Source organism: Ailuropoda melanoleuca, chromosome 9 (genome assembly GCF_002007445.2).
Source record: "Ailuropoda melanoleuca isolate Jingjing chromosome 9, ASM200744v2, whole genome shotgun sequence".
Classification (NCBI taxonomy): domain Eukaryota; kingdom Metazoa; phylum Chordata; class Mammalia; order Carnivora; family Ursidae; genus Ailuropoda; species Ailuropoda melanoleuca.
This window is the reverse complement of record NC_048226.1, coordinates 21,929,840-21,941,360: the sequence shown is the minus strand read 5'-3', so window position 1 is coordinate 21,941,360 and position 11,521 is coordinate 21,929,840. Positions and strand designations below refer to the sequence as shown.

The following is an 11,521-nucleotide window of genomic DNA, read 5'->3' as shown; positions in this document are numbered from 1 at the left end:
CTCCCCCTGCTTGTGTTCCCTCTCTCGCTGGCTGTCTCTATCTCTGTCGAATAAATAAATTAAAAAAAAAATCTTTTAAAAAAAATGGATGAACCCGGAGGGCATTATGCTAATTGAAATAAGCCAGACAAAGACAAATACTGTATGATCTCACTTACATGTGGATTTGGGGGGAAAAAAAAAGGTGAACTCATAGAAACAATGAGTTGCCAGGGGCTGGGGAAGGTGGGAAAATGGACAGGGGCTGGTCAAGGGGTATGAACTTCCATTTACAAGAGGAGAAAGTTCAAAGAATCTAATGTACAGTATGGTGACTCTAGTTAATAATATTGTATAAAGAAGATGTGGTCCATATATACGATGGAATATTATTCAGCCTTCAGAAAGGATGAATACCTAACATTTACATCAACATGGATAGAACTGAAGGAGATTATGCTAAGTGAAATAAGTCAAGCAGAGAAAGACAATTATCATATGGTTTCACTCATTTATGGAACATAAGAAATAGGAAGATCAGTAGGAGAAAAAAGGGAAGAATGAAGGGGGGTAAACAGAAGGGGGAATGAACCACGAGAGACTATGGACTCTGGGAAACAAACTGAGGGCTTCAGAGGGGAGGGGGGTGGGGGATTGGGATAGGCTGGTGATGGGTATTAAGGAGGGCACATACTGCATGGTGCACTGGGTGTTATATGCAAACAATGAATCATGGAACTAAGGATGTACTGTATGGTGACTAACATAACATAATAAAAAAATAATAATATCGTATACTTGAAATCTGCTAAGAGAGTTGATCTTAAACATTCTCATGAAAAACAAAACAAAACCCAACCAAGTGAGGTGATGGATGTGTTAACTTGATTGTGGAAATAATTTTACAGTGTATGTGTATATTAAGTCATGTTGTACACCTCATTACATTTTCATTTGTCAACTACACTTCAATAAAGATGCAAAAAAAATGGAAAAAATAAAAAGTAAATAAATAAATAAACACAGAGCTACCCCTTGGGTCTTTAAACTTGTATGCTGTTCATAATATGTAGTGCCTCTTCTTCCTAGAAAGGGTTGGTGAGCTAGACAATACGTTTTTAATGTTCAGCATGTCTTTTTGACCAGTGCATCCTGCACACACTGCTCTGACCCGCCTGTGTCCCGTTCAAGAAGCGCAGATGTAGGCTCTGAGGCTGCTAGACTGGGTGTGACCAGCGAGGGCTTCAGCCTGTCCTGCTCCTCCAAAATACAGCTACACCTGTCTAAAACAAGCTTGGTCTTTTTTGGAAAAATCTCTAGAAAGGAAGCTCAGCTGAAGCTTCACTGTCTTTTAAAATTCACAGACCAACCGTCTTGCTCTGAAGGCTCATCTTAAGGATTTCTGTGCAAAGAATTAGAAGTTCTGTAAACTTGCTCCTACCGTGTCTATGCACCTTCAGACTCCAATAGCAGAAAAGTAAAGAATGTAAAACACAGAAAAATTCATAAAAATGGCGAAGGGTTTAGAAGCAGAATATAAAAGGGACATGTGTCTGTGTGTGTGTCTGTGTGTGTGTCTGTGTGTGCATCTTTGGTAAGGAGCAGGGTGGGCATTTCCTTAGGTTAAAAATTGAGAAAAAAATACTAGCGCGTCTGGGTGGCTCAGTCGGTGGAGCATCTGCCTTCAGCTCAGATCATGATCCTGGTGTCCTGGGATCAAGCCCCATGTTGGGCTCCCTGTTCAGTGGGGAGTCTGCTTCTCCCTCTCCCTCTGCCCCCCTCCCCCACGCATGCTTTCTCTCAAATAAATAAATAAAATCTTAAAAATATTGAGAAAAATACTTGGTTATCTAGAAATATATGTGGAGGATAACTTTAATTAGTTTAGATTTTAGATTAAGAACAAAGACTGATAGGTTTAAGTTGAAGACAGTGCTTGGGCACAAGCAGGAGTTTCTACTGAAAAGAGTGACTTCACCCTAAGACAACTTGGAGGTGAATTTCTGGCAGGTTATGGAGAGGAGACCAGATAAGCCCCCTCTGGCAATTTATGCTCATGTGCTTCTCCCTGCCCAGGAAAAAAAAAAAAGGCTTGAAGGCAATGGAAGAGCTAAGAGGGCTCTGTTCCTGGGGACAGGGTCAGTGCTCCATATATTTTTGCACTAAAAAAAAAAAAAAAAAAAAAAAAAAGGGGGGAGGGNAAGGGACTCAGCAGCCTTGCAAATATGAAACCTCACCCCACAACCAAGCTGGGAAAGGATAAAAAATGTCCTGTCCTTTCAAGTTCCTTTAAGTACCATGTGCAGCATGATACCTCAATGTTCACAGGAACATTCACAGATGCTGTCCTCCCATTAATGGGCGAAATCCCCCCAAACCCACACTGCTTGTAGAAAATATAACTCTATAACTGAATTATTCCATTTCTATGAAATGGCCAGAGAAAGAGAATCTCTAGAGATAGAAAGCAAATCAGTGGTGGCCTGGGGCTGGTAGTAAGGGTGGGGATTAACTGCAGAACGTCAAAAGGGATCCCTTCGGGGTGATAAAAAATGTTCTAACACTAGATTTTGGTAATGGTTGTACAACCCTGTGAATTTACTAAAAATCACTGAACCGTGTATTTAAAATGGGTGAATTGTATGATATGTAAATTATACAATAAACCTGTTAAAAATAAAAATATGAAATAGAAATGTAATTTCATAACCAAGTCTCTATTTCAAACCTTGCACCCAAAACTTTTTTTTTTTTTTTTTTTTTTTTTTTTTTTTTTTGCGCCTGTGCTTGGTTGCATGAACAGAACAGCATCCCAGATCAGTCCTACATGACCCCAGAGCACAGGCTTGCTGCCCCAGACCAGAGAGCCAATGTAGGGGACTCCCACACTCACAACACAACATGCCCTGTCCTTCCCAGGCTCCTGGGGCCATGAAGTCTGGGACACAGGACTGAAGCCCCAGAGGGGGCTGTTGCACACAGGCGGTTTGGGGCTCACGAATGCTGCTTCTTATGGCTGAAAATAGCCTCAGCCTTCAAAACAATCTGCAGCACCATATTCTTGTATACTGATGACTACCAGAGATCGTTTTCTAAAATAGCCCTCATAATAGAAACTGCAACTCACAGGCAGGGGAAAAAGAATGTATGGGTGTGTGATGGAAGACTCATCCCATAGTCTCAGTCCCTCAGGGGCCTGCTGTTAGGAGGAAAGCTTGCTTGGGCTGGGGGAGGGGTGAAGGCACAGGGGAAGTAGCAAGGAAGCACTTGCTTTCAGATAGAAAACCTGAAAATCTGTGGTTCTTCAGTCTATACAAACCTGATTGGGAGGTAACTGCCTTTGATGGGTTTAATCACTCACACATTCATTTATGAACAGGTGGACCAGGCACCTGGTTGATTAGTGGTGGTTCTAAGGTGTGTAAACAGAGAATCTGCCCACGGGATGCTTATTTGCTAATGAGGAAGAATATGTAAGCAACAACTAAGAAGGCAAGGCCAGCTTTGCTGTCTGCTGTGAAATGAAGGTGTGAGACTGGGGTTTACTGCAGTGGAAAGGCTATGTGTGTGTGTGTGTGTGGTATGTGTGGTGTGTAGTGTGTGTATGCAGGGGTTGTGGTTGGTGTGTGTGGATATGTGTGCAGAAGATATGCACGTGTGGTGTGAGGGGGTAGTAGGTGTGGATATGGTGTGGGGTGTGTGGTGTGTGTGTGGTGTGTGTGAGGGGGTGTGGTTGGTATGTGAATGTGTATGGATTTGTGGGGGTACACATGTGGGGTGTATAGGTGGGGTGTGTATATGGTGTGTAATGGGGGAGTGGTTGGTGTGTGGATATGGGGTATGTGTGTGTGTGTGTGTTTATGTCGGTGTTGAGGTGGGTTGGCTGCAGATTGCCTGCGAACAGGAAGTTAAACAATTGCAGTGGGGGAGATAATCCTGGAAAAGAACATGTAAAAAATCATTTAAAGATTTTTAAAACTCTGTTAATATCTGCCTCAAAGCATTAAAACGCAGGTTCCCCATGCTCTGTATTATTCAGTGAGCAGCCCAGGGCCCAGTGAATTGAGAGAAATGAGAAGCTGGTGGGGAAAAAAAAAAATCAATCCCAGGAAGCAGTTAACCATCAACTGGTTGCAAAGGAGAGCTCAGTCAGGAATAAGGCACTAACGAGGGGCGCCTGGGTGGCTCAGTCGTTAGGCGTCTGCCTTCAGCTCTGGTCATGATCCCAGGGTTCTCAGATTGAGCCCTATGCAGGACTCGGACTCCCTGCTCGGTGGGGAGCCTGCTTCTCCCCTCTCCTGCTTCCCTTCCTTATGCTCTCTCTCTCGCACGCGCTCTCTCTGTCAAATAAATAAATACAATCTTTAAAAAAAAAAAGGAATAAGGCATTAATGAGCCCCACTTTGAAACCGCTTGCTCTTATATCTAACACGCAAGTGCTTTTTAACGCACATGCTCAAGAAACCAGCAAGTCCACCATGCCCCCAGCACCTGGAGAGCAGCACCAGCCCTAAGCAGTCTGGCAGGAGGGGCAATGGCAGCTGCTGTGGGGGAGGGAAAGGCTGGGGTGTTTGCCTTGCAGGCTGTAAGGAGAACTGGCAGTGACCTCATGAGGGAGACTTGCTTTAGCTGTGGATTAACTTTAAAGAACACTTAGCACACAATAAGGACATATGACACATATCAGCAAAGACAGTTTGAGCCATGACCCCAAGACAAAAAAGAGGAAGATGGCATTGTCATGTTCAGGAAATATTTGCAAGCACAGAGGGAAAGAAAGCAGGAGGGGTTGGGTGTCAAGGAGGCCAAGGATGCCCTGCACTCGTGTCAGCACCGTCGGGACTGGCGCCCTGAACTGGTTTAAATTGTGTAACTATCGGAGGACAAAGGAAGCAGATCTTACCTGGAGGGAGGTACTGGCAATACCCAGAAGAATTAACTAACACGTTGGTGTGGAATGTGGCATCGAATCGCTCATCAGCACTAGAAACACGAAAAGGGTTTCATGAGTCAGCACTGCCAGGCGGTGGATTTCCCCTGGCCCTGAGGTCTGTCCTGACTGAAGCTAGAAGAGTTTTAAGAAGCACTACTCTGTGCTCGGATCATGCCGACACCATTTGCAGTTGGCCTGGGAGATCTCAGAGCACAGGTAGGTGGCGGCCAATGTCCACCCACCCCCACACTTTCATACACACTGTGATTGTCATATACACATAAAACAAAGTTTTCTTGGCAAAAGTTAAACCTGAAGACAATTTCAGGGACATTAGCAGATGAGACATTTCTTCTATCTGAGATAGAGTGTGTAAAGCACTCTGCCAATGACAGCCCCATGTGCGCAGGGATTTTGACCCACCATCTCCAAAACTCCAGTTCCAGCTTCCCAAATGCACCCAGCACTGGGCTGGTTCTTAACCCATACATCGTGAAGGACTGAGCTGCAAGTACAGGAGGCTGCCGGGCATCGGCAGAGCCCAGAGGAATCCTGGGCTCCACGATTAGCGATGACAGAAAGGAGGGCAGGGGAAGAGAGCAGAGTTAGGTAAAGGTTCTAGACAGGTGCACCCCGGCCCTTTCCCGTGTTCAGAACCTCCCGCAGCCAGGAGTTACCAACTTGAACAAAGAGGGTGAGAAGAAGACACAAAACAGGAAAAAAAGAACAATTAAAGCCAACAGCCCTTATTATCCATGTCTTGTGTCTTCTGTATTCTGATACTTTGCCGACCCTGGAGGAACTGTCCCCCCTCCACTCCCAGGTTAGCCAGTTCCTAGAGATAGGAGACAACTCGCTCACCCAGTGCATCTCTCAAATGCAAACCATCTAATCCAGAGCCCATACTCCAGCCTCCTCCTCCGGGTCTCACACTCCAACCCTCTATCCCTCTCTCCTAATAACCTGAGGGCCAGGTACCGAGCAACCAGGGACAGCCCCTGTGACCCAGTGCCCACTGAAATTCTTCAAACTAGCCAATCTGAACCCTGCTCACCCTGCCTCACCAGTTCCAATCCACAGATACCACAACAAAGGCTCTTTTCCATCCAAGAAGACGCTGTCAACGAAAGGAATAAAAAAATGCTCCTTAAAAAAGTAATATCCTCACAGAAATTCAGGGGGATACTGCATTTAGTAAAACAAAGAGCAACATGAAAGTTAAAATATGATTTATGAAATAAATTCTTATAAATGGGTGGGAGGTTTGGCTGAGAAGAATTATAGAGCTGAAATGTAGGACAGAGCCTCCAGAGTAGAAGACCAGGGGAACTCACTGGACAGATGCTGGAGAGACAAAAGGGTGGAAGACAATTACCCAAGAAATCACACAGAGAAATGCTAGAGCTGAAAGAAACCAGTCATGCATGAAGGCAAAGGGAGGCACTTTCACAAACCTTAAAGGCTCAGAGGGCTTGTGTCCCACATATATTTTCTTGGTTATGGATTTGAGGATAAGCTCTAGGAAAATGAGGGTGAATACTGAAAAAAAGAAGAAATAAACTTCTGGAGTAAACCTGGGGATCAAGAAAATGTATTTCCATGATGAACTGTGCTGTGGGCCTAGAACAGGCAGGGGCAAGGGACGTGTCCAAATTACAGCAAGAGATGAGGGGTCTCTGAGGAGAGCAAAGTAGATTCAGAGCAATGAGAAGAGAAATAAGCTGGAAAACACCATGCAATCTATTAAGGACACACTTTTAAAAATTACTGTAATAAGAAAAAAAATATCAACCAGAAACTTCAGGGAAAAAAAAAACTATACAAAAAAGCCAGGTTTGAATATGAAACAAAAATGTGATGAAGTGCAGAGGAATGGGGGGGGGAGAGACTAAGCTACCATAAAAGGATAATCCTTTTCAGATGAAGGACACCCCTACCTCCTTACTTGCAAGCATACGCAGGGAGAGAGAGGAGGAGGAAGCAGGCTCAAGATGCAAATATTCTTTGCTTGACTGTGGTCTGCACCCAACTGTCTCCATGAATCACATGATAAACAGTGACTGGGCACAAAATAGCTGAACACGTGGACCTTCACAAAATCGCTCTAGATCAAACCATGATTTTCAAACCGGGTTCTCTGGAACCCTGAGATTCTCGGGGTGTGCTCTGGAGTTTCTGTACATGCAGATTCCTATATTCTCTTTTCCTTGTATTCTAAAATGCTAATAGAAATCCAAACGCACTTAAATGACTTTTAGAAAATTTTACCTCTTCGGACTAGATGACCGATGGATTACTCCATGTGGCCCGTTTAACTCCCTTTTGGCTGAAAGTTAAGCTAAAACTTCTCTTGCCAGGCATGGACATGTATATAAACCTCTTGTAAGTGAGTTAGCCAGTAAGATTTCAGTTTTGCACTGCTGTTTTTAAAAATCCACACTGGACCCCACTGCACACCACCTGTTCCCACCACTGCAACAGTGGAAAAGGTCTTGTGACTCATGACACAGGATGCATGGTTTTGCTTATTTTAAGCTTGGGTTTCTTCTTGTCTGATTTTTATATTTATAACAAAGACTGTGAGCATCTGTTAGATCAGTGACTTAATTATGGAAGGAAAAAAAAAAAAAAAGAATTCCTCCCAGCTCTTTCTCCACACATTTGGATCAATTTAATTGAAGAGACTCTTGAGATCACAAGACAAATGAGTAAAAACAAGATAAAAATCGGTTTCCATTAGCAACAGTTTACCTGTGTGACTCACTGATTTCTAAATACAGTTCAACCAAAATAGAATATTGAGATAAACAGAACTGTAACACTGTTATCATTATCAACATTCAAATCTTAATATTCATTTTGGCAGTTTTAGAGTTCTTGGCTGTTTTAAACATAAATAATATAAAAGTGAACTGATGTAATAATTGTATGCTAATACCACTTCATCTGTTTTGGTCATTAGAACTGGAGATGAAGTTTGTTTGCAAAAGGGCTCTATTGCTAAAAACTGAGGCTGAACACAGCTCTGTAAAACATAAGGGGCCCCAAACCACTGCCATGACACAGGAGGCAACAGTATCCGCCCAGCACTAGGTGGCCCAGCATTAGCTGCCTGCAGCAATGTACAAGGGATGCCAGGGTATAGGAAGCATGAGGCCATGTGATAATATAGCTCTGCAGCCAGCAGACGCTGATAACCGTGGGAGCTGGGGTGGGTCCATAGGACTCGGTTCGCTCCTCCTTCCGCTCTAATATGCATGTGAAACTTTCTGTATTAAACAGTTTGACTATATATACTATTTATGTACTTAAGACGTGATGGACCCTCAGAGTTCTTGAAGACTCAGGCATGTGGCTGCTTCATTCCCTTCGACAGCTCCTCTCTCCAGCTGCCTGGGTCCTTGTCCAGCCAGCAAAGGACAGACAAGCTCTCAATTGGTGTGGGGAGAACCCTGGGAGCACCCCCACCACCAATGGGGCAACAAAGGGCAATGGGGCCTTGTAACTGAAAAGTAACCATGGAAAGGAGGGATATTTAGCCCAATTATTCAGGGTGCAAACCCTAATATCTTTTGTGGGGTGGTCAGGAAGAAAGGGCAACTGGACAGGCTCTAAAGATGGGCATAACTCCAGCAGGTGGAAAGGAAGGTTGGTACATCCCCAGCAGAATGCATGGTCCCATCACACACCTGGGAGTAAATTAGACAGAGGGAAGCTTCATGAAGGTGTCATTTGCCTGGATGCTGGGGTGAGTGAGGTGTTGCCCCAACACCTTACCTTAGCACCTGCCTTAGCAGGAAGGCTAGCATCAGGGCTTGAGAAGAAATCATGGGTAGCCATGCCTGCAGGGTCCAGGGTTCAATGTTTAGGGAATTAATTGCAAATTGCGTTTTCAGAAGTCAGTGAAGGCACAGGCAGGCAGAGGTGAACCTGGGGGTCTGGGATTAGATTTCTTCCTGTTTTCCATCCCCCTGGGGCTCATGCACTGCTTGGTTCCACCCCGGCTCCTTACTGGGGAAGCAGAGCCTCTGAACCCAGCTCAGTGCAGCCTCCTGCTCAACTTGTCCTGTAGCACTGACCCCCACTGCTGAGCCTGGAGGAGCTCAGCCCTAAGTCAGGGAAAAGAAAGTGACCTTGCCACTCACAGCATCATCTGGCCCTGGAGTCCAGCTGTCAGTGACCTGAGAGAGAAGAACAGGGTGACCAGCCATCAAGGAAGCCCAGAAAGACCAACCCCCAACAGGACACATGCTCACTAAACTAAGACTCTGCATATCAGTAATCCTGAAGGATTAGGAAAAAAAAAAATCCAGGGTCACCCTGCAGTACCAAAGAGGGTACTAGGTGTGTGGGCTCATGAGGACTCTAATGAATAAGGACTCATGTGCAGCCCATCCTGTCCTCTCTGAGCTCACATCGTCCTTGAAAGAGAAACGGAAAAGCAGAAGAGAAGAAAAATGATCTCAACTGTTCTCACTATAAAATGAAATAATGATTATGTGATGTGATAGAGGTGTTAGCTAATGCCACAACGGTAATCATATTGCAATATACACATGTATCAAATCAATACATCGCATACAGTAAACTTACATAAGGTTATATGTCAATTATACCTCAAAAATAATAAAATTAAAATGCTGAAGGAAGAAAAGTAAAGGAGGAAGACAGAGCCAATCTATCTCAAAAGACAGGGGATCTAAGGTATCATTTATTTTAAATTTCTTTAAAAAAAAAAGTTGTCAATTCCATGTGAAGACCCCTCTGATGTAAGGTATGCTCAAATGTCAGAGGGAAACAGTCTGTTTAAAATAGATGATTTTTGTTTAAAAAAAAAGTAATACATACTTTGATTTAGTTCTGTATTTTAATCTAAGATTTAAGGGTCTAGAACCAGCATAGTGGCCATAGTCCATGAACAAAAAGTCCTGAGCAGAACTGAAATTTTATGGTCATTTCTACCCATCAGAGATCCCAGGAGGCAGATATCTGGGCATCAGCAGGAGGCTTCCAGAGGAATGCATTCAAGATCCTTTCTATATCTACCAATTTACGTGTTAGGTGGCATATAACATGAATGTTATTATAATAATTGAATGTAGCACTGGATGGATTATAACAATGTTATAAATAGGATAATGTTATCACATAAGTATAAAGTTTCTGAGCTCCCTATTTTGTTCCTTGAACTATATGACTATCCCTGACCTAGTACAATATCTTTTTTTTTTTTTTTAGAGAGAGAGAAAGAGAGGGGGTGGGGGAAGGGCAGAGGGAGAGAAGAAAGAATCCCAAACAGTCTCCATGCTCAGCGCAGAGCCTGATGTAGGGGTTGATTTCCTGAGATCATGACCTGAGCCAGAATCAAGGACCGGATGCCCAACTGACTGACCCACCCCCGCACCCCTAGTATAATATAATCTTAATCACTATAACATAATGAAAATGTTGTATTTAGCAGAGTAAGGCCCCCAACTTTTTTCTTTTGTTTAAATGTTGTATGACTTATCCTCAACCCTTCACTCATCACTGTAAATTTTAGGATCCACTTGTCCAGTCCCACAAAGACCTTGCTGGAATCACATTAAATTTACAGAACAGTTTGGGAAAATTGGATGTCTTTGTGATACTGAGTTTTCCCAGAATTAAATACGATATAATTCATCATTTGCTTTGGCCTTTCTTATATTTGTTTATTGGTAATTTTTACCACTTGCAGATATTGGAAATAAAATTATTTAAAAATTAAATTACATTTTCTAATTGTCACAAGGGTAAAGAAATACATTTGATATTTTTACACTTGTTTTGTATCCAACATATTTTATCTAGATGGTCTCTAAAGAGTTCTTTTCAATGTAAAAAAAAAACAAATCACAGTCTACGAATGATGGTAATTTAGTTTATTCCTTTCAAATCCTTGACATTTTATTCCTTTCCTCTTCTTACTACTTAAATTCATACCATTATTAAGACATGTGATGACAATGGATATCCTTCTTTTGTTCCACATACAGAAACTTCTAATGTTTCAGCATTAAATGGCCTTTGGTAAAGACCTTACATCAACTGAAATCAAGTTTTATTCTATTTCACAAATAGGTATCAAATACTGTCAGTTGATTTTTCTCCACTTACCAAGATGATCACATGATTTTTCTCCATTCTGTTAATAAGATGAATTATATAAATTGACTTTTCTAAAATTCAAACAAAACTTGTATTTCTAATAGAAAACTAAATTTGATTGGATTAATTTTTAATTATTGTCAGATTCAGTGAGCTAATATTTTAGTTAAGATTTATACATGTGTGTTCATAAGTGATATTGTACAGTAGGTGGAACTTGCCTATAAAACCCACCTTTTCCGATTTCTTTTTCAAAACATGTGAATCAAAAGAATGAAAAGGCAAGATTCAGATGGGGAGAAAATATTTGAAAAAGACATACCTGATAAAGACTGTTATCCCAAATATACAAACAACTCTTGAAATTTAACAATAAGGATAAAAACAACCTGATTTAAAAATGAGCCTAGGGGGGCGCCTGGGTGGCACAGCGGTTAAGCGTCTGCCTTCAGCTCAGGGCGTGATCCCGGAGTTATGGGA

General features: G+C 42.5%; 1 protein-coding gene across 1 annotated transcript in view; it reads right to left on the bottom strand.

The window, feature by feature from the left end:
• Positions 1-11,521, bottom strand: part of CHRNA7 (cholinergic receptor nicotinic alpha 7 subunit) — a 119,285-nt gene that overhangs the window by 16,452 nt on the left and 91,312 nt on the right. The window contains exon 5 of the mRNA XM_034668905.1: positions 4,883-4,962. Coding sequence (XP_034524796.1) covers positions 4,883-4,962 — 80 coding nt within the window. The remainder of the gene's footprint in view (positions 1-4,882; positions 4,963-11,521) is intronic.